At 42.7% G+C, this 23,793-nt stretch overlaps 1 protein-coding gene across 10 annotated transcripts in view; it reads left to right on the forward strand.

The window, feature by feature from the left end:
- The window catches only part of LOC308240171 (zinc finger MYM-type protein 4), a 143,705-nt gene that overhangs the window by 31,902 nt on the left and 88,010 nt on the right, over window positions 1-23,793 (forward strand). For all 10 annotated transcript variants that reach the window (XM_080653106.1, XM_080653107.1, XM_080653111.1 and 7 more), the window contains exon 2: window positions 15,672-15,717. In XM_080653106.1, coding sequence (XP_080509232.1) covers window positions 15,672-15,717 — 46 coding nt within the window. The remainder of the gene's footprint in view (window positions 1-15,671; window positions 15,718-23,793) is intronic.

Here is a 23,793-nt window from a genome sequence, read left to right on the forward strand (position 1 = left end):
TGTCCCAGAGTCTTCTTACACTATCTTCAACTTTTTGGATTTTTTTTTTTTGCTTTTTGCTTTTTCGGTTGAGTGTTTTTTGCTTCTTTGTAATTCAATTCTTTGACTTGATTTTTGTGTTCCTCTTGTCTGTTTTTGGGTCTCTGTATAATATTTTTTATTTCAGTCAGTGTATGTTTAATTTCTAGTTGGTCCTTTTTCATATCTTCGAGGGTCTCGTTATATTTATCGGCCTTTTCTAGGATATTCTTAAAAAGCCTTATAACCGTGGTTTTGAATTCTATATCCAGTCGTTTGTTTTCCTCCATTTCTTTCGTTTGTGATCTGATTCTTTGACGCCGCATTTTCACTGCTTCCCTGAGTTGGTAAGGTAGATTTGTGTGCTAGGTTTCCAATATGGCCCAGTGGGTCTGCCTCCCCAGTTAACCTGAGGTGGACACTCTTGGTGCACCCCTTAGTGGACTGTGTGTACAGCCTTGTTGTAACTAAGTCTTTATTGTTGTTGGTATCACTGGGAAGAATTGACCTCCAGGCCAGTTGGCTGTAAGGATCAGCTGTGTCTATGCTGGGAGAAGTTCGGTGCTGGAGACAGCCTTATAGGATTAGACTTGCCAAATTGCAGTAGCCTCTGTGCTCAGCTTGGATGGGGTGGAGTCTGAGGGCGGAGCATACAGTCTTGGCTGCCCGTCAGCCTTGCCCTTGCATGCGTGCGCCTGCAGACCTCTGCCTTCCCCGGCTCCCGAGTCTCCGCCCGAGAGTCCAGATTCCCCCCGCAAGAGCGTGGGTCCCCAGGGGCTCGCCTGGAACTGAGGTTCAGTGCAGTCAGAACTGGGGCTCAGTGCAATCAGAACTGGGGCTCAGTGTAGTGAGGAGCCTCTGACTCCCTTCCACTAGGGAAAGCCTGTGGCAACCTCCGCAGCCTTTGTGCGCACTGGCACTCGCGCGCTTTCAGTCCTCCGCCTTCCCCGGCTCCCGAGTCTCCGCCCGAGAGTCCAGACTCCCCCCGTAAGAGTGTGGGTCCCCAGGGTCTCGCCCAGAACTGGGGTTCAGTGCAGTCAGAACTGGGGTTCAGTGCGGTCGGGGGCTTCCTTCCCCCTTCCGCCAGAGAAAGTCAGCCAGGCTCTCAGCCGCCCTTCCTCTCTGCGCGCACAAAGACCCTTTGCCGTACCCCTAATTCTCTGTGAGCTTTTCTCTTTCCTTCTAGTTGTAGAATTTTCACTTAGCTAGCTTTCCTGTGGTTCTGGATGGTGTCCGTTCTGTCTTTTAGTTGTAGTTTTGAAATTGTTGTGCGAGGCAGCAATTTAGGTGCTTACCTATGCCGCCATCTTGGTTTCTCCCTCAAAGTTATGTTTTAAGTTATAGAATAACTAGAGGCCTGGTACATGAAATTCGTGCACTGGGGCGGGGGTGTCCCTCGGCCCAGCCTGCACTCTCTCCAATCTGGGGCCCTTTGGGGGATGTCCGACTGCTGGTTTAGGCCCGATCCCTCTCACAATCCATGACTGCTGGCTGCCAACAGCTCGCCTGCCTGATTGCCCCTAACCGCTTCTGCCTTCCAGCCTGATCACACCCTAACCACTCCCATGCCAGCCTGATCGACACTTAACTGCTCCCTTGCGGACCGATCGCCCCACCTGCCTTTCCCTGCTGGCCTGGGCCCCCCAACTGCCTTCCCCTGCTGGTCTGGTTGCCCCCAACTTCCCTCCCCTGCAGGCCTGGTTGCCCCAAACTGCCCTCCACTGCAGGCCTCTTCGCCCCCAGCTACCCTCCACTGCAGGCCTGGTCCCTCCAACTGCCCTTTCCTGAAGGCCTGATCCCCCAACTGTCCTCCCCTACCAGCCTGGTTGCCCACAACTGCCCTCCCATCCCTGCAGGCCTGGTCCTCCCCAACTGCCCTCCCCTGCTGGCCTGGTCTCCCCTAACTGCCTTCTCTGCCGGTCTGGTTGCCCCCAACTGTCCTCTACTGCAGGCCTCTTTGCCCCAACTGCCCTCCCCTGCAGGCCTGGTCCCCCCCAACTGCCCTTCCCTGCTGGCTTGGTTGCCCCCAACTGCCCTTCCTCCCCTGCAGGCCTGGTCCCCCCCAACTGCCCTCCCCTGCCGGCTTGGTTGCCCCCAATTGCCCTTCCTCCCCTGCAGGCCTGGTCCCCCCCAACAGTCCTCCCCTGCTGGCCTAGTCGCCCCCAACTGCCCTTCCTCCCCTGCAGGCCTGGTCCCCCCCAACTGCCCTCCCCTGCTGGCCTGGTCGCCCCTAACTGCCCTCCCTGCAGGCCTGTTCCCCCCCAACTGCCCGCCCTCCCCTGCATGCTCGGTTGTCCCCAACTCCCCTCCCCTGTAGGCCTGATCCCCCCCAACTGCTCTCCCCTGCTGGCCTGGTCGTCCCTAACTGCCCTCCCTGCAGGCCTGTTCCCCCCCAACTGCCCGCCCTCCCCTGCATGCTCGGTTGCCCCCAACTGCCCTCCCCTGCTGGCCTGGTCGCCCCTAACTGCCCTCCCTGCAGGCCTGTTCCCCCGCAACTGCCCACCCTCCCCTGCATGCCCCGTTGCCCCCAACTGCCTTACCCTGCAGGCCCAGTCACCCCTAACTGCCCTTCCCTGCCTTCCTGGTCGCCCCTAACTGCCCTCCCCTGCAGGCCTGATCCCCCCAACTTCCCTCCCTCCCCTGCAGGCCCGTTTGCCCCCAATTGCCCTCCCCTGCAGGCCTGGTTGCCCCCTATTGCCCTCCCTTGCAGGCCTGGTACCTCCAACTGCCCTCCCCTGCAGGCCCAGTCACCCCTAACTGCCCTCCCCTGCCTTCCTGGTCGCCCCTAACTGCCCTCCCCTGCAGGCCTGATCCCCCCAACTTCCCTCCCTCCCCTGCAGGCCCGTTTGCCCCCAATTGCCCTCCCCTGCAGGCCTGGTTGCCCCCTATTGCCCTCCCTTGCAGGCCTGGTACCTCCAACTGCCCTCCCTCTCCTGCATGCTCAGTTGCCCCCAACTGCCCTCCCCTGCACGCTTGGTCCCCTCTAACGGCCCCCCCCTGCATGCCTGCCCCCAACTGACCTCCTCTGCAGGCCTCTTCCCCCCCACCTGCCTTCCCCTGCCGGCCTCATCACCCCTAACTGCCCTCCCCTGCAGACCTGGTCCCCCCCAACTGCCCTCTCCTGCCGGCCCGGTCACCCCCAACTGCCCTCCCCTGCCGGCCCGGTCACCCCTAACTGCCCTTTTCTGCTGGCCCGGTCATCCTTAACTGCCCTCCCCTGTAGGCCTGCTTCCCCCCAACTGCCCTCCCTCCCCTGCAGGCCCGGTCACCCCCAAATGCTCCCCCTTCTGGCCTGGTCACCCCATCTGCCCTCCCCTGCTGGCCTGATCGTCCACAACTGCCCTTCCCTGCCGGCCATCTTGTGATGGCCATTTTGTGACCACATGGGGGTGGCCATCTTGTGCGAGGTTGTGATGGTCAATTTGCATATTATTGCTTTATTATATAGATATAGGATAACTAGTACACAGTCTAAAAAAACTTCCCTATATATTTACAAGTGATAGTTAAGACTTTTAAAATGTTTTGACAAAAATCTTAAAGGTCACAGAACAATTGTAATTTTCTCCCTTTGATTATTAAGATTCATTTGCTCTTTCAGTTTCAATTTTCAAGGTCATTTTATAGTCTTGCACTATAGTGCAAAGTGAGTATTGTCTGTATGAAAAATGTTTTTTTCCACAACAACTTTTTATATTTTACAACAATAAAATGAATTTCAAGATCATTACTATGAATAAGGTGAAAGTATAAGTAGGGGATGTATGAATGGGAGAAGACTTACATTACCATTATGGGGATGAGGAAGAGGAATGGATATTTAATTTGGGGTAGACTGTTGTGGGCATTAAAACTATTTGAAGCTTCTGCTTAATCTTTGAGATTCTTGCTAATTTTAAACTGCACTCTAGGATGTTTATGATTTTAACACATTAAGCGCCAAGCCTGTTTTTTCTTCCTTTCCGTTTAGCCCACGATATCCGATTTCACCAATATGCTGGCTGCCGGAGATCTGTGTAAGGTTGCGATAAGACTGCATGTATACCTTCAGATTTTTTTCTTGTATGTATTTATTGTAATCTGTACTATGTATTTTTTAAGAAATGCTTTCTCTTCAGTCAGTTGTCTGTGATTCGTGTTCCAGTGCAGTTTAAAAATTTTTTCTATACCCGTAACAGTGACAGTGTCAGTAGAAGAAGCGTGTGAAAGCGATTCAAGTGAAATTAGTTTTCCTAAAAAACGTCGTAGAGTCTTTCTTTTTTCATCATTAGAGGATGAGGATGAGCATTTTGAAGAATGGCATGATCCCTGAGGTAATCAACCAAGGATTATGCCTTTCACTTATACTTTTCAGCCAATAGGGAGACAGATGTTTCCAATCGTTTATGCAAAATACAACAACTAATAGATAACATGGAAATAAATTTCAAAAAATATTATGATCCATCTGAAACTATATGTATCGATGAATCTTTGATACAGTTTCGTGACTGCATAATATTTAGGCAATATTTAAGACAAAAATGCCACAAATATGGTATTAAATTATTTAAGTTGCGCTGCGGATATGGGTATATGTATGCTTTTCGTGTATATGCAGGGAAAAGTTTAGAAAAAGAAAATACACCAACTAATGTTGTAATGTCTTTTCGTAGAGATGTAAAGCAAAAGAGAACAAAAAAGGAATAACCATTTTAAAATGGAAAGATAAGCGGGACATCTTACTTCTTTCAACAAAACATACGTCAGAGATGGTGAATGTTGAAAATAGATCAGGTCACTACTTGAAACCAAAAATTGTAGTGTATTATAAGGCAGGAAAAGCAGCAGTTGATATATCTGATCAAATGAGTGCCTATAATAATCCGTTACAAAAACCCATGAAATGGTATAAAAAGCTAGTCTTTGAGCTCCTACTAAATATTGGTGTTCTCAATGCTCATATTTTATTTAAAAATATTAGCAAGAGGAATATGAGTATCACAGAATTTCAGAAGAAATTAGTTGTCCATCTAACAAATTGTTGGGATGAAGAAATTCTAAGTAGCAGTACTGTAAATATACCTTAAATATCTCATCTCAAACTGCAACAAAAAACTGGAAGAGTGTCTAAAGTTTGAAGATATTGTAAAAAATTCTACGAAGATAATGCAGCACGATTTGGATGAGATAATTGCCAGAAAGTTGACAAAACAAGTTATAACATTCTGTGAAACCTGCACAGGACAACCATTTTTGTGTAGACTGTGTTTTAATAATATTCATTAAAAACTTGTTTGGTAAGTAATATTTAGGTACATTCTTTTATGATCTCCAAATTATTTAAAATTTATTAATAGAAGAATACAATTTTTTAAATTATATATCGTCAGTCAACCGTGACTGACATGGCCTGAACGAAAAGTATACTGTCAGTCACCAGTGACTGACAAGTCCGGACGGAAAGTATAGTGTCTATAGTGTCAGTCACTGGTGACTGATATGGCGCTTAACGTGTTAATATAGACAAGTTTTAAGTTACTTAATAATAGTAATTCTTTTATTCAGCAAACATTAAATGAACTTCTGTGTTGGGCATTGTTGTAGGTGCTAAGTTTACAACAAAATCTCTCTATACTGGGATACACTTTAATCTGCCCCCTCTGCTTTGAGAAATGTGGAATCTCTAATCCTTTACAGAATCTTGATTTCATTAGGGTTCTGTTGAAAGAAACTAGATTATTTTTAATTTTTGTATAACTCTAAAGGCTCTTGTTTAAAAAATGTTCATTTTTTTTATGAGTTTCTTTTTTTTCTTTAAATATATTTTATTGATTTTTTTACAGACAGGAAGGGAGAGGGATAGAGAGTTAGAAACATCGTTGAGAGAGAAACATTGATCAGCTGCCTCCTGCACACATCCTACTGGGGATGTGCCCACAACCAAGGTACATGCCCTTGACCAGAATCGAACCTGGGACCCTGAGTCCGCAGGCCAACGCTCTATCCACTGAGCCAAACCGGTTAGGGCTATGAGTTTCTTTTTAAGATAGTCTTTAGAATGGAGTTAAAACTTAACTTTTGTAAAACCCTAGTTAATTGTCAGCAGATGTAGATAAGTCTGATGTACTAATGCTAGGAAAGAGAGTTGTGAATTCTCATTTGTTTAGGAAGTTGTGTGAGTGGTTGTGTGAGATGTAATCATTAAAGAATTGTAATTAGCTTAGTCACGAAATCTGAGTAGGTGTTTACTATTGAATTAAGACTGGAAATGCTTGAGCACAGTGCACAGTGATTCAGAGGCATAAAACTACCTGAGAGATTGGGTGAGCTACAGGTCATCCTATATAATAAAAGCCTAATATGCAGATTGTCCCCTCTACTTGGAGTTCAAATGGGAGTTCGACTGCTCGCTATGACATGTGCTGACCACCAGGGGGTTGTGAGGAACGTGGCAGGAGTCAGTGACGTGGCACTGGCAGTGAGCGAGCGGCAGTGGAGGTGCTGCCGGTCCCGATGGGCCCCAGCAAGAGCGGGACCACTGTGGGATGGTGGAGCAGGTGAGGGGTTGGCACCAGGCTAAGGCGGGTGCGAGCGGGGCCCAATTGCCCTGACGATTGACCTGCAGACAGTGACCAGCAGCGGTGTCGGGGTAAAGGGGCCCGATGACTCAGCTGGAGGGGGGTGTGCGGGGGCCCAGGTGCTGCCTAGGGCCCAGAGGTCACCTGGGACCTGCCCTTCCATGCCAGATGCTCACGCTTTTCATCGTTGGCCAGGCCTACAGACCGCACCCATGTACGAATTTTTTGCACTGGGCCTCAAGTTTATAACAGTAATAGCTAGAGCATTTGCATTGGGGATGGGGATTTAATTGGAACATGAAGGCAGGAAATGATGAAGGCCAGGTTTTGGAGTCAGACGTTTGGGCTTTTTCCTGGGGAGCCTCATTCAGACGTATGTGTTTATCCCCCAACCCCTCAATACCTCCATTTCTATTATAAAATAGAGGTGTAAATAGTACTTATTTAATGAGACTTTAAGGATGCTAAATGGAATTAAGTAAATTTAAAAGTTGAAAGCAGTGCCAGGCAGAGGGTGAGGGTCCTGATAAGTGTTAATCACTAATTAGAATGATTTAGGAACCATTGCCTCAGGTCACCTAAAAAATTCCATAGTTGGGCAGTTAATAGATAGTAGAATCACAGGTGGTTAGTAATTACTTACAACGATTATTATTCAAAATTTAAAAATGAAAACAATTAAATGTAAAATAAAACAGCAAATTGCAAATTTAACCATGAGATAACATTTTTTTCCTTGCCTATCAAATTGAGGAAGATGGTAGAGAAGTTCTTGAAACAGCTGAACTCACCTTATTGAATATATCTATATATATCTATATCTATATCTATATCTATATCTATATCTATATCTATATATATCTATATATCTATATATATGATGCTTTCAGTGGGCAGTTTGGTAGTATGTATCAAAAATTTAGGTGCTGTCTGGCTGGTGTGGCTCAATTGAGTGGCATCCCATGGACCAAGAGATCCACTGTTGGATTCTCGGTCAGGGCACATGACCAGGTTGCTGGCTTGATCCCCAGTGCGGGGTGAGCAAGAGGCAGTGGTGGCAGCAGGGGGTGGGGCAACTCAACGTTTCTCTCTCTCCTCTCCTCTCTAAAACCAATAAAAGCACATTAAAAAAAAAAAAATAAGTGCCTATGCTCTTCAATTTCATGACTCTACTTCTTGGAATTGATCGTGTGTGTGTGTGTGTGTGTGATAAAACATACAGTCACATACACACTACACACACACTAACATATATAAGCCAACTTATATATACAATGATAACAACGAAAATATTTGGAAAAAAGCTTGAAGCAACCTAAGTGCCCATCTATAATCTATATATATAAAAGGCTAATATGGCCCTAACCAGTTTGGCTCAGTGGGTAGAGCGTCGGCCTGCGGACTGAAAGGTCCCGGGTTCGATTCCAGTCAAAGGCATGTACCTTGGTTGCGGGCACATCCCCAGTAGGGAGTGTGCAGGAGGCAGCTGATCGATATTTCTCTCTCATCGATGTTTCTAACACTCTATCCCTCTCCCTTCCTCTCTGTAAAAAATCAATAAAATATATTTTAAAAAAAAAAAGGTTAATATGCTAAGTTCCTTCCCACTGTTGGACCGGTTGCTATGACAAGCACTGACCACCAGGGGGCAGGCGTTCAATGCAGGAGCTGCCGCATATGCACACTTACCATTTACAGAGAAATGACAGCGCGGACCTGGCTGATAAAGCAACACTTGGCTTCCCCCAAGTGGGACATAGGCCCCGTCACCACCCCGGAGCGACAGCCCACCAAATCGCAACCGATGCTGCTGAGACCCCATGGTGCAAAATGCGGCTCAGCCCAACTCAGCCTGCAAATGGTGGCTGTAGGTGCACCTGGTAATGACTTCATGTGACCAACTATTGCCACAACGTACCTCTGAAGCTGAAAGAAAGTGACTTGTTGCCCTGACCGGTTTGGCTCGGTGGATAGAGCGTCGGCCTGTGGACTGAAGGGTCCCGGGTTCGATTCTGGTCAAGGGCATGCACCTTGGTTGTGGGCACATCCCCATTGGGGGGTGTGCAGGAGGCAGCTGATCGATGTGGTGTGCAGGAGGCAGCTGATCGATGTTTCTCTCATTGATGTTTCTGACTCTCTATCCCTCTCCCTTCTTCTCTGTAAAAAATCAATAAAGTATATTTAAAAAAAAAAAAAAGAAAGAAAGTGACTTGTTGACAGAATATGTCTGAAGAACAACTATTGGCACAATGTACCTCTGAAGTTGAAAGATGCTGGCATCGTCGACAGAATATGTCTGAAAAACAATCATAGACAAGTACTAACAATACAGCCTTCATAGTGAAAATGAGGTAAATTTGGTTGCAATTATTGAACACAGTTGTGGTGGAATGACTGTTACATGTCAATTTTTCCTATCCCTAAATTTCTCCGATGAAAAACCATCTGATGGAAAATGTACTCGATGTTGTAGCAAAGGCAAAGTTTCTCCAAATGATAAAAGTTTTCTAGAATACCCAGCATATTTAAAAAAATTAATGATAAACGAAGATTCTGACAGTAAAAATTTTATAGGAAATATTAGTTTGGTAAATAGTTCTTTTGCTTTTGCTTCAATGATTTACCACAAGATTGTGACCGAGCATAATCGAGGCTGAAGTATTAACAAGATCTGCAGAAGGAGAGGTGGTTCTGATTCCAAGAATTGACTTGTCCCCGTCTGACACTGACCTCCCATTTAAATTAATTCGAAGACAGTTTCCCATGATGCCAGCATTTGCGGTGACTATTAGGAATTCATAAGGACAAACTCTAGACAGAGTAGGAATATTCCTACTTGAACCCGTTTTTGGACATGGTCAGTTATAAGTTGCTTTCTCTCGAGTTAGAAGAGCGTGTGACGTTAAAGTTGTAAATACTTCATCACAAGGGAAATAAGTGAAGTGCTCTAAAAGTGTTTTTACTCTCAATGTGGTATACAGGGAGATATTAGAAGAAGTTGAATCAATTTATCAGTCATTGTTTGTATCAATGTTTTTATATCATGTTTCTGTTGTTTTATCCTTTTTAATATATTTTTATTGCTTTCAGAGAGGAAGGGAGAGGGAGAGAGAGAAATAGAAACATCAGTGATGAGAGAGGACCATTGATTGGCTGCCTCCTGCACGCCTCCTACTGGAGATCGAGCCCGCAACCTGGGCATGTGCCCTTGACTAGAATCGAACCCAGGACCTCAGGCTGACGCTCTATCCACTGAGCTAAACCAGCCAGGGCTGTTTACTTACCTTTTTGTGGTTTTTATATCATGATTTTGTTGTTTGCAATCATGTCTTTGTTGTTATTTTGTTATTGTTTATTAATCAATTTATATATTATTTTCATGTACGTTTTACTAATTTTTTTTCACCTCTGACACTTCTATTATAGAGAAAGGGTGAATAGCGATATTAAAATATTTCATTAATTTCCTTTCAATGTGCATGAATTTGCGCACGGGGCCAATAGTAATACCATAAAAAATTGTGCAGTCACTATAAAGAGTTAATTAGATCTCAGTATAATGAGAACTTTCCTAGATACATTAGGTTAAAAAAAAAAAGAGATTGTCTATGTCCATTTATTTGTGTCTTTGCTAGTCTGAGAGAAAATGGTATCTCATTTTAATTTTGACTTCAAATGAGATTGAATGGTGCTTATTTGTGATCTTTGGTCATTTTGTATTGGGATGCTGTTCTTTAGTGGGTTCTAGGATTGCAATATAGGTATGGTATTAACCATTGTAATGTTATTAATACAAACTTATTTGCCCAGATTGTCTAGGTTTTTACAAACAGTTTTAACTTTTAATATGCCAAGCTTATTAAACTTTCTCATGAGGATTTGTTTCTGTTTTTGGATAAAAGACGTTCCTATCTCTAGTGCCTGGTGTCTATTTTTTTTCAACTTGTTTTTAATACAATTGAAATTTATTTTGGTGTCAAGTGTAAAGTGGTGATTTGAAATTTTCAGCTTAAATGGTTACTTGTCATAACCTAATTCTTTAAATTTCATTTCATAAATCTATTAATTGCTATGCCAATATCACATATTTTAGTTTATTGTATATACCTTGAATATATGGTCTGACATATTTTTCTCCTTGTTACTATTATAATTCAACATTTGGATATTCTTTTTACTTTTATTCTTCCAGATGTCCTTGATTATGGTTTTGTCTCCTTTCCTCTTACCCTACCTTTCCTATTTTGTGAGGAAATAGATTTCTTCATAGTAGTGATTTTTCCCCATTTGTAATGGTGTATTACCTATTTATTCTCTGAAAAGTTTTATAATTATTTCATAATGATTTTGTATATTTCTTAACTTTATTTTCAGAACTTTTTATATGTAGTTATATTGTGAATTTTTTTCCCATTATATTTTAACTAATTATTGCTGGTTCATAGGAGTGCTCTTGATTTCTTGAATGTTGAATTTTAAAAAGAGTCACTCTATTGAAATGTATTCTTTTTTTTTTTTTTTTTATAAATCTTTATTCAGATTATTACAATTATTTCTCCTTTTTCCCCCCATAGCTCCCCTCCACCCATTTCCCACCCCACCTTCTGCCCTTACCTCCCCCCCACTGTCCTCATCCATAGGTGTATGATTTTTGTCCAGTCTCTTCATGAACCCCCCCATACCCCTTTCCCCCTGAGAATTATCAGTCCACTCCCTTTCTATGCCCCTGATTCTATTATATTCACCAGATCATTCTGTTCCTCAGGTTTTTAATTTACTTGATTTTTAGGTTCACTTGTTGGTAGATATGTATTTGTTGTTCATAATTTTTCTCTTTACTTTTTTCTTCTTCCTCTTCTTTAAGAATACCTTTCAGTATTTCATATAATACTGGTTTGGTGGTGATGAACTCCTTTAGCTTTTTCTTATCTGTGAAGCTCTTTATCTGCCCTTTAATTCTGAATGATAGCTTTGCTGGGTAGAGTAATCTTGGTTGTAGGTTCTTGCTATTCATCACTTTGAAAATTTCTTGCTACTCCCCTCTGGCCTGCATAGTTTCTGTTGAGAAATCAGCTGACAATCGTATGGGTGCTCCCTTGTAGGTAAGTAACTGTTTTTCTGTTGCTGCTTTTAAGATTCTCTCTTTGTCTTTTGCTCTTGGCATTTTAATTATGATGTGTCTTGATGTGGTCCTCTTTGGATTCCTTTTGTTTGGGGTTCTGTGCGCTTCCTGGACTTGTAAGTCTATTTCTTTCACCAGGTGGGGGAAGTTTTCAGTCATTATTTCTTCAAATAGGTTTTCAGTATCTTTCTCTCCTTCTGGCACCCCCATAATTCTGATGTTGGTACGCTTGAAGTTGTCCCAGAGGCTTCTTACACTATCTTCAACTTTTAGGATTTTTTTTTCTTTTTGCTTTTTCGGTTGAGTGTTTTTTGCTTCTTTGTATTTCAATTCTTTGACTTGATTCTTGTGTTCCTCTAGTCTGTTTTTGGGTCTCTGTATAATATTTTTTATTTCAGTCAGTGTATGTTTAATTTCTAGTTGGTCCTTTTTCATATTTTCGAGGGTCTCGTTATATTTATCGGCCTTTTCTAGGATATTCTTGAAAAGCCTTGTAACCGTGGTTTTGAATTCTATATCCAGTCGTTTGTTTTCCTCCATTTCTTTTGTTTGTGATCTGTTTCTTTGACGCCGCATTTTCAGTGCTTCCCTGAGTTGGTAGGATAGATTTATGTGCTAGGTTTCCTATATGGCCCAGTGGGTTGGCCTCCCCAGTTAATCTGAGGTGGACACTCTTGGTGCACCCCTTTGTGGATTGTGTGTACAGCCTTGTTGTAGTTAAGTCTTGATTGCTGTTGGTATCACTGGGAGGAATTGACCTCCAGGTCAGTTGGCTGTAAAGATCCGCTGTGTCTACGCTGGGAGAAGTTCGGTGCTGGAGACAGCCTTATAGGATTAGACTTGCCAAATTGCAATAGCCTCTGTGCTCAGCTTGGATGGGGTGGAGTCTCAGGGCGGAGCAGACAGTGTTGGCTTCCAGTCAGCCTTGCCCTTGCGCATGTGCGCCCCTCGCGCGCCTCTAGACCTCTGCCTTCCCTGGCTCCTGAGTCTCAGCCCGAGAGTCCAGATTCCCCCCACAAGAGCGTGGGTCCCCAGGGGCTCACCTGGAACTGGGGTTCAGTGCAGTCAGAACTGGGGCTCAGTGCAGTTAGGAGCTTCTGACTCCCTTCCACTAGGGAAAGCCTGTGGCAACCTCCGCAGCCTTTGTGCACACTGGCACGCATGTGCCTCCATACCTCTGCTTTCCCCGGCTCCCGAGTCTCCGCCCAAGAGTCCACATTCCCCCCGTAAGAACGTGGGTCCCCAGGGGCTCGCCTGGAACTGGGGTTCAGTGCAGTCAGAACTGGGGTTCAGTGCAGTCAGGAGCTTCTGACTCCCTTCTGCTAGGGAAAGCCTGTAGTAACCTCCGCAGCCTTTGTGCACACTGGCGCGCTGCCACCAGACCCCTGCCTGCCGGGGCTCCCCCGGGTCTCCCCCGGCTCTCCGAGTCTCCGGGTGCCTTTCTCTCTACCTGACAGTCCAGACTCCCCCTGTATAAGCCTGGGTCCACGGGGTTTCGCCCGGGACTGGGGTTCAGTGCAGTCAGAACTGGGGTTCAGTGCGGTCGGGGGCTTCCTTCCTCCTTCCGCCAGAGAAAGTCAGCCAGGCTCTCAGCCGCCCTTCCTCTCTGCGCGCACAAAGACCCTTTGCCGTACCTCCAGTTCTCTGTGAGCTTTTCTCTTTCCTTCTAGTTGTAGAATTTTCACTCAGCCAGCTTTCCTGTGATTCTGGATGGTGCCCGTTCTGTCTTTTAGTTGTAGTTTTGAAATTGTTGTGCTAGGCCGCAGTTTAGGTGCTTACCTATGCCTCCATCTTGGTTTCTCCTATATATATTTTTCTTATTGAATAGACCAAAACATTCACAACAAGGTAAAATAGTGCTAATATTACCCCTTTAATGGTAATTAAATAGTAAATATTTGATCTTGCTTGTCAACTTCAATTGATAATAAATGAACACCTGAACTTTGAGTTGAGAACAATTCTGATAACATATCTATACTTTGTAGGAAAGATTGCTGTGGTTGATTAGTAGCCGATGATTTGTGGTGGAAGGTGAGTCTTAGTAGGAAGAGAGTTTTAGGAACCAAGTATTGGCTATCCTTTTTTAATACTAGAGGCCTGGTGCACGAATTCATGCACGGGTGGGTTCCCTCGGCCTGGCTGGTGATCGGGGCCAATCGGGGCCATCTTGCCTAGTCCGATCAGGGCTGCCTAGCTGGGGAGGGACTGCGGGAGGTTGTTTGGCCAAGGAGGGACCGCAGGGAGCTCCAGGGAGTGTCCGGGCCACTTGCCCAGTCCCCGATCAGCCGGACCGCAGCAGCAAGCTAACCTACTGGTTGGATTGTCTGCCCCCTGGTGGTCAGTGCGCATCATAGTGACTGGTTGAGCAGTCAACCAAATGGTCGACCAATTGGACACTTAGCATATTATTCTTTTATTATATAGGATTTCCTTGTTAATTTGACTAGTAATTTGAGAGAAATATTCTTTAGCATGTTGAATAATTACACTTATTTCTATGTATTTGTGAAACTATCAAGTGGAAAAGCCCTTATACAATACTTGTGAAAATCACACATGGTCAAATGACATGATTATTAAGAAAAGCTGGAAAAAACATGACTTTGGAGTATATTACTAAATTAAAAACGGCCTTCTTGTATTATAATGTGCAGATACAACTGCTACTGTCATTTAGCATCATTTCTCATAGATTTCTGTAGTATGTTAATAAATGTTATCCTTCAAAAGGGTTCTGTGGCCAAATATGTTTGGGAAATTTTGTGTGAATCAAAGCAGTACCATGGTCAGGTATGTTTGGAAAATGCTGGGTGAAACAAAGTATTATAGGTTTCTTTAGTTTGACTTCTTAGTGTTTAATTAATTAACACCCATTATAAATTACTAAAAATGATATTTGTATTTCCTACATTAATTTGATGACAGAACTTTTTTCAGAACATCTTGCAGGTTTGCATAACAAATGCTGAGAAATGCAAAGTATAACATATGATTAATAAAAAAGATGGAGAGATTATGCAGTATAACACATCCTCAAATGACTTCATTTCATTCAAGATCATTTCCTTATAACATTCAGATGCTATAAGAACTTAACTTGTTTATACATCAACCTGCCTATGGTAAAATTCGTCTCGTTATACATCATTTCACTTAAAGTCGCAGAACCTATCAACGATGTTAAGTGAAGACTTACTATAAAATACGCTAGGGCGTTTGGGTATCCCAGGATGTTGATTGTTCAGGTTAGTGTTGATTTGGAGTTTTGCATAGTTCTCAAGAGATATTAGTAAGTTCTCAGCAGTTGTTTATTGAGAGCACGTATTGGCTACATTTATTACTATAAATATATGGTCCTCTGTTTTGTAACATAAAAGTGATTTAAAAAAATAAGGTGTTTTGTGTGTGTTTTTTAATAGTTAACGCATGTATTTATCTCTTCAATTTTAGTTTGTGGGTTTTGGCCTGAGAACTTCTTTTGTTTATTCTAAACTAGAGTCCCAGTTCATGAAAATTCATGCACTGGAGGGGGTTCCCTCAGCCCGTCCTGCCCTCTCTTACAGTCCAGGAGCCCTCAGGGGCGGGATGCAACCCGGCGATCAGGGGAAGGCGACATCCTGGTTACCTGCGCCTCGGGCCGGCCCTGGATGGCTGGGGGCTTAGGGGACTGGGCCCTGCCGTCTTGTTTCTGTGGGTGCCGCCATCTTTGAGGGCGTGGCAGTCAATTAGCATGTTCCCTCCTTATTGGCTGTGGGCGCCTCCATCTTTGTGATAGTGTGAGGGTCAGTTAGCATATTCCCTCTTTATTACATAAGATTTTATTTTACTCTATTCGACGGTATTTATGCTTTTGTAAATTTGAGTACTCTGGGTTGAAAATTATAGCTTTTGGGGGAGTTGGGAGCGATACTAAAAAAATGCTGGAAGAATATGATGTTAATGTTATTTTTCTCTTTTTGCTTTTTCAGTTTGAGCAGAAAACTGGTGCAGTTTTTGATGAAATTGTAGAAAACTGTAAGTACCATTTTAGAAAAAAACCTATTGTACTTATATAGATAATAACAGATAATATATAAACCTAGATAGAACATGTTTCTATAACTGATTTATCTAAATCAGTTTGATTTATTTGAGATCTCATCACACCTTCTTAGTATTTTCAGCAAGTTAATTTGAATTGTAAACCTTAATTTTTAAGGTTGACATATAGCCACACTTTGTGTATGTGTGAAGTATATAAAAGTTTATATACCTCTTAGTAAAGGTTTCTACTTTGTTTACTGGGTATCTTAATTTTCTCTTTATATTTTTTTTCCATGGTACATGATTTTCTTCAAAAAAATCTGTTTCTTATAATTATAAAAGTAATACATTCAGTTTTACAATACACAATGAATATAGCTGAAAACACAAGCCTTTGTTTTTACCATTCTCCAAAGATAACCAGTTTTAAAAGTTTAATATATATCTTTCCCAATATTTTTTTCTGTGAATGTATGTGTTTCTATATATGGTAGGTGCGGTTTATGTATGTATGCAGGGAATTACATGAATTTTTCTTATTTTTTTAACTCAACTGCCTAGATATCTTTCTATATCAGTCGGTTGGATCTACCTACTGCATCCTTTCTAACAGCTACTCAGTATTTTTTTGTATGGCTATACTATAATTTAATTACTGTCCTTTTATACATGTGTACATTATTTTTAATTTTTTCTCTATTACAAGTTATATGCAGTATGTATCCCTATACACATCTTTGTGTACTTGTTGAAGTACTTGATGAATCATTATAGGATATTCATGCACTTGTTTATGAAGGGTAAATTTTGTCACCTATAATTCCTAAGTCGGGAAATGTGTATTTCTTGTATTTTTTTATAAGTTTATTTCATCCAGTAAGATTTGTGAGTACCATCTTTCTCTATGAAATTAGGTAATATTGGGTGATAACAGTTTTTATACTACATATTGAGAGGTAACTAGCTCTTCTGATCTTTAGTAGATTTAGTTGTCTTTTTCTTGCAAGCAAGGAAGTAAATTAGGCTTCAGCTAGCTTATCCAGAAGAAACTTCAGAAGTGTATTGGAGTACTTCACAGAATTTAGGGAGGGTAGAGAACAAATTTCCTCCAGGGAACTCAATGAGACCATGTGCCTGCTCCGTCTGTGCTGCCAAAAAGCAGTTATGTTCAGTGACTTATTTCTTCCCTACGCCCATTTTAAATTTCAAGTTCCTAGGAAAAAAATTATGATTGTGCAGCTTAGATTTGATGTTTATCTTTGACCCAATCATCTTTGGTCAGGAAAAGTAAGGTTACAAAGTAAAACATGGCTGTTAGGAGGTATCCCTCAGTGTCTACTACTCACTTTCATCAAATAATTTTTGATTACCTTCCTCAGGACATGCCTTTGCTCAAGTCTATATACTGGTAGTGATAGAAATGAATCAAATAGGGTTCTAATGAAAGTTTTAATCGGGTGCTTTGTTTGTTAAAGATGTTGAATAACAACTATCTTAAAGTGGTAGCAGGAATCTTATTGTATTAACCAAGCTCCTGAACTTGGGTCCCTATACCAAGTATTTGGAGTTTACGTTTCTGATGCCTGGTGCTTTTCTGTTCCAACCCCACTTTAAGGGTGGAGGTTTACAAGCAGGGAACTTGATAACAAATGTTGAGTGCAAATGGTGTAGTAAAGATTGCCCTATATCTCCTCCTTTCTGGTAGATTATCATTAAGGGGCTGTTAAAGGCTCTGGAGCAGTGGTTCTCAACCTTTTTAATGCTGTGACCCTTTAATACATACAGTTCCTCATGTTGTGGTGACCCCCAACCGTAACATGATTTTCGTTGCTACTTCATAACTTTAATTTTGCTACTTTTAATGAATCATAATGTAAATATCTGTGTTTTCCGATGGTCTTAGTTAGGCTCTACAGCAGAGAACCGCTAGCAGGGTCACCTAAGACCAGTGGAAAACACAGATATTTATATTACGATTCATAACAGTAGCAAAATTACAGTTATGAAGTAGCAATGAAAATAATTTTATGGTTGGGGATCACCACAACATGAGGAACTGTATTAAAGGGTCGCGGCATTAAAAAGGTTGAGAAACCACTGCTTTGGAGGCAGAGAAGTGAGTAGCTTGGAAGGGGAAAGTGGTCTCTCTCCATGAAGGGGATTCAAGAACATAGCTACCTATCCATTAGATATAAAGGCAGACTGCTACATAGATGGTGTTTAGGAAGCATCTAATTCCAAAGATGGTCATTCAAGCTATACCATTTTGTCTTGGGGCATATCCAGAAAAAAGGATATTCACTGTTTCTCAGGCTTCCCCCAAGTGGGACACACGCCCGGCCACCACCCCAGAGCAACAGCCCACCAAATCACAGCTGAAGCTGCCCAGACCCTGGAACGGTCACTGTGGGCGCCAGGTAATAACGTCATGTAGTAATGCCTGACTTCCGTTCCTTAGTGACGACTAGCCTCCTTGTAGTTTCTTCAGCCCAGGAACACGACTTGCTTTATAGCCAGGTGCAAACATTTCACACTTTAACCAAATGTTTGTGAAGCATTTTCCTGTGCCTCATCTCATTTGATCCTCACAGAAGTCCTGGAGTAGGTAGATAGGAGACTCGGTGGAATCCTATTTTCTTTTCATTAGCTGGAAAAACAGATATTTAGAAAGCTTAGAAACTTGTCCCGACTGAAAAGAAAGAAATGGTGGACCTTGAAAATGATTTCAGGTTTTCTCACTGCACAGAATATAGTCAAACACTGCTGCAGTTAAATATTTTACCCTTTGTTCTCCCTGCATGATCTACAATAATAATCTGCTTTGTGTTGATATTTACTGCTGTGTTGCTGACAATAACATGAAAGAGAAGTTGGGGTGCTTCACTGGGCTGGAAAAAGTTTAGCTAAATAAGAAAGCAGGTCTAATTAAGCAAGTTTATTCTATTGCTATAAAAGGCTAAGTTGACTTGCACATGCATGATACATATAAAGCTCTCGCTGGTGCCAATCACACGCATGTGTTTTGATCTGTCATTGTCGATCGTGAATTTGGTTGACACTTCTATTATAGAGAAAGGATGAATAGCGATATTAAAATATTTCTTCTAATTAATTTCCTTTCATTGTGCATGAATTCGTGCACTGGGTCACTAGTCAAGAATAATACCATACCTACCGTGTATTCATTGGCCAAGATCACCAGGACATGGGGCTTCAGATATTTGTTTTATCGATCAAATTCAGCCATTCTAGGGCATAGCCCTTCTGAAAATTTCAGCAAAATATAGTATCTGCTAATTGTTGGTACACATAAACTGAGAGAGCTTAACACCATCATTGAGGAATTTGGGAAATTTGATTTAAACATGAAGAAGCTGCATTGACCTTCAAAGATGTAGTGTTTTCAGTGAAAGAAATTTAAAGGAAAAAGGCTTCAACATTTCATGCAAGTCAAAGAGAAAGTAGGGTTTTTCAACTTCTAGTTTATTATCTCAGGAGAATTTGTCCTGTGGATTTTATAAGGTACATGGTGATACATGGTGAGACAGGTCGGAAGCCGGGAGGTGCCTGGAGGAGGTGGGACTATCCTGTGCTGGGGAGGGCAGGGGTGAGAGCCCATAGCGCCCCCATCATCAGTCCTTTGCCACCCACCACTCACACTCTGAGTGCCCCGCGGCCCACCTGCTAGGGGAAGGAGCACAGCGCAGCAGGCGGGAGGCTTCCACGCTCTCCTCTGGCACCATGACAGGGCGGAGCCGCCGCGTTGCTTGGGAGATGGGGTGGAAGCGGAAGGCGCCCAGAGAAGGCGGGACCAGCCTGAGGCGACTGGAGGGACTGAGTTCGGGGCTTGAAGCGGCCAGAGAAGGCCAGAGGTTTTGAGGGTTCGGCCAGGAGCGCTGGAGCTCTGCGTGGACAGGTTCGGGTGTTAAGGCAAGACTACAGGTGGGTGGGCGGCGCCGCGCGATAACGCATGCTGGGCTCCTAGTTTGAATATAAGGTGATTCCACATATAGGGTGCTCACCCATTTTCCAATGAAAAGATCTAAAAGCTAAAATTGTTGCCTTCTAAAATACTTGTTCTCTTAGGTATAGGGATAAAGGCAGATTTCTACTGATCATTTGTTAATTATATACATGATAAACCTAATTATATTAAGTCATTAACTTAGGAAATACTGCTTTTCTTCCAACTATTTTATGAAAGAATTTTAAGTACCTAAGGGCATATTTTAGAAATTTGATCTTGTCATCACTATTGTCACTTTTTAAATCAATTAACATAGTTTTCTAGAGCCTACTGTCTGAATTGTTTAAGATGAAATATAGTTTGAATTTGCATTATGATTACTGGTATGTTCTGCTTAACTAACAACCACCTGAAACCTAGTGGTGTAAAAACAATAAGTTTTGTTTGTTTGTTAATCCTTACTCGAGGATTTTTTTTCCACATTGGTTTTTAGAGAGAGTGGAAGGGAGGGAAGAACGTGAGAGAGACAGATCGATTGGTTACCTCCTACAGGCACCCTGACTAGGGCTTGGGATCAAACCTGCAACTCAGGTACATGTCTTGACCAGGAATCGAACCCAGGACCCTTCAATGTGTGGGTTGATGCTGTAATCACTAAGCAACACTGGCCAGGGCACAACAACAATTTGATAATGCTCTTGGATTCTGTGACTCATATATTTAGAAAGGGTATGTTGGAGATACCTTGTTTTTGCCTCACAGTGTCTTGGGTCTTTCCAGAAAAGATTTGAAAAGTTCAGTGGCTTGGTGTTGGAATAATCTGGAAGTTCATTCACTCATGTCTAGCCTGCCTTAGGAGACAAGGTCTTCCTATTGCCTTCCTTTACTTATAGCATAGTGAACTCAAGAGTAGCCAGACTTTTTTTTTAGTGTTGGCTTAGACTCCAAAAGCAAAAGAGTAATTTGGTGAATAAGGTAGAAGCTGCATCTTTTCTGACCTAGCTAGCTTTAGAAGCCACAAAGCATCACTTCCACTACATTCTTTTGGCTACAAACAAGTCCAAGCCTCCCCAGTTTCAGGAGAAGATATAGACTTCACTTCTTTATAGGAGAGAAAGATCAAGGTCACATAGTAGAAAAGCATGTAGATGAGAGGTACTGGTGTAACCATATTTGGAAAATACAATCAGCTATGACAGCATAAATCCTGTCATAGGATATTTTATTCTAAACCAGAAGATGGTTTAAAAGAAAATGTATTTGTATCTTCACAACGTTAATGGCTTCCTGTAATCATAAACACAGCTGCATGAATCTGACATGTATAATTTTTTAAAGAGTAACTTTAAAATTTTTCTTGTGGCTTAGCCTCTCCTTCCCATATCATTGTCTCTATCTATCCCCCCTCAAAACCCATATCAATAGCTTTGTAGTTAGTCTTCCATGTTTTTCTCTAATGATCATAAAACTATTATATACATTAGGATTTTGAGGGTCTTTATTTTATATTTGTTTAACAAATGGGATTATCATATACATAAATTTCTCTGCCTCTCTTCTGTCATTTAAGAGTTCGTGATATTCCTCTACCTCAGCAAGGACAGCTCCAACTCTTTTTTTTTAAAAATATATTTTATTGATTTTTTACAGGGAGGAAAGGAGAGAGAGAGAGAGAGAGAGAGAGAGAGAGAGAGAGAGAGAGAGAGAGTTAGAAACATTGATGAGACAGAAACATCTATCAGCTGCCTCCTGCACACTCCCTACTGGGGATGTGCCTGCAACCAAGGTACATGCCCTTGACTGGAATCGAACCTGGGACCCTTCAGTCCGCAGGTCGGTGCTCTATCCTGTGCCATGTCAGCACAGCCAAGGGTTCAGCGAGCCTGAGGGAGGGTGGCGAAGGATGTAGAAAAGACAGACAAAGAGAATAAGCTGGATCTAGGTGGATCTTCCTGTGCCTGGCTGAGGCCACAGAGAAAGATCCAGAAGACAAGTTTGATGCTTTATTTTATAGTTAAGAGGTAAACAAGGTAGTGGTCAACATAGTTACAATGTTCTTTTGCATTTCACTTGTTTTGGCAGCACTTGCTGCACCTCCCACAGCCCATTAGCTTCCAGGAAAGATCTTGGTAGTGTCATAAGGTCAAGCTTAATTATGCTAAGAGGGCTGTGCCCTCTAAGCTCGGACTTGTTTGTGGCTTTGCCAACAGGTTAGTCTGAGACTTAACCCTATAGCCGCTCCCTACATCTCACCCTTTTTTATTTTTAAGCTACTATAATGGAAGTAAAACTTAAACATTAAGGACAAAGCTCTGACTATTAAAATAATAACAAAACAATGCCAATGCAAAACCCAAACTACAGACATGTTAACATTTTAAAACTTGAACATCAAGAACATAACTCTGGCTATTAAAATAATAACAAAACAATGCCAATGCAAAACCCAGACATGGCTATTAGCAATGCCAATGCAACTTAGCAATAAGAGAGAAATCAAACTACAGTAACATTTTTCTACTAAATTAAAGTTTCTTTTGCTGATTTACTCAGAGTCCTTGGACTTGGCTGTGCAGGACTTTATAGAAGACTGGCAGCTAACCAATGCTAGCATAGCCAGAAACATGATTGAGGGAGTAGCTTCTACTCATTGCTTTTCTACCATCTGCTGGGCCTCAGTTGTTAACTTCTTCAGCTGACCCCATGTTGGCACCTCAGTCCCTTGCGTGGCCTTCATTTCTAATTTTTCCGCTTTGCTGTCGTCGGGGCAACTCTCAGTCTTTTGAATGAAGGGACAAGGAGCTTCTCTGGGTCCATTGTGGTGATGCACGTAACACTCTGGCACCCAAATTGGCTGCCCTGCTTCTTCTGGAAAGATACAGAACACAACCTCTTTTTCACATCATTACTGAATCTGGTAAAACTCTTGTCTGGTTTTTGCATCCTTCCACCAGGCTAACCCGGCAGAGCCTATTACAACTATCTGCATTGTATTTCAAAAAATGTAACACATAACATCCTTCTCCCCCTTTTTTTTGTTTTTCATTACTGGATCTGGCCTACCTGGCCTCATGCAGAGTCCGCTGGAGTAGAGACAAAGGTACCATTCTTATTTCTGCTTGTTTAGGGGTTAAAAGGAGAAGCTTCTGAGCAACAGTAAGCTCTCCAAATGTTTGCATCAGACCCCCATCATCCCAAAAACGCTGGCGCTGTTCCCTTGCTTCCTCTAATCCTCACTCATATTTGGGAGAAAGCGCATCATCCAGAGGGCTCTCTCCCACAGGAGCTGTAGTCCCAGGGACTGGAGGAGGCAGCGGAGGCGCTGATGGTATAGGTGGAGTCAGAAGCCTCTGGTAGCCTTCCCCCATCTGTCTTGATTCCCCTGCCACATTCATCCACTCCCATTCTGGAATGGGCTCTAGGCAGTCCCAAATCAGGGACCACAGACCGAAAGCAGAGGCAGGCATTTCCTCTGGACCTTCAGCTATATAATGATCTCTAAGTTGTTTTTCTACCTTCTCCCATGCCTCTATATTTACCTCTCCTTCTTCAGAAAACCATGGTCAGGTTTTACTCACAAAATCAAACAAATCAAAAAACTGTTCATACATCACAGAACAGCCCCATGCTTGGAGCATAGCCTTAAGCATGGATACATATAAATTCTTTTCCTGCGATCCTGAATTTCCCATGTTTTACACCTAGTTATTACTAAACTTCGCTTCTTACCTTTTTTTTTTGCTTTCTGCACGTGATTCACTGGAGCGTCCTTTCACCTGACAGCTGCAGTTCCCCTGAACTCAGGCCCTGCGTTGGGCGCCACATGTGCCATGGCAGCATAGCCAAGGGTTCGGTGAGCCTGAGGGGGGCGGCGAAATATGTGGAAAAGACAGACAAAGAGAATAAGCTGGGACTTGTTTGTGGCTTTGCCAACAGGTCAGTCCGAGGCTTAACCCTATAGCTGCTCCCTACATTATCCACTAAGCCAAACTGGCTAGGGCAGCTCCAACTCTTATAGTGTACCATTCCATGATTGAGATATATAATAAGTCACTTTTGCCTTGTTTTTAGGCATCCATGTTTTAGGTTTTTTTTTGCCA

This window comes from Plecotus auritus (genome assembly GCF_963455305.1).
Source record: "Plecotus auritus genome assembly, chromosome: 2".
Lineage (NCBI taxonomy): Eukaryota > Metazoa > Chordata > Mammalia > Chiroptera > Vespertilionidae > Plecotus > Plecotus auritus.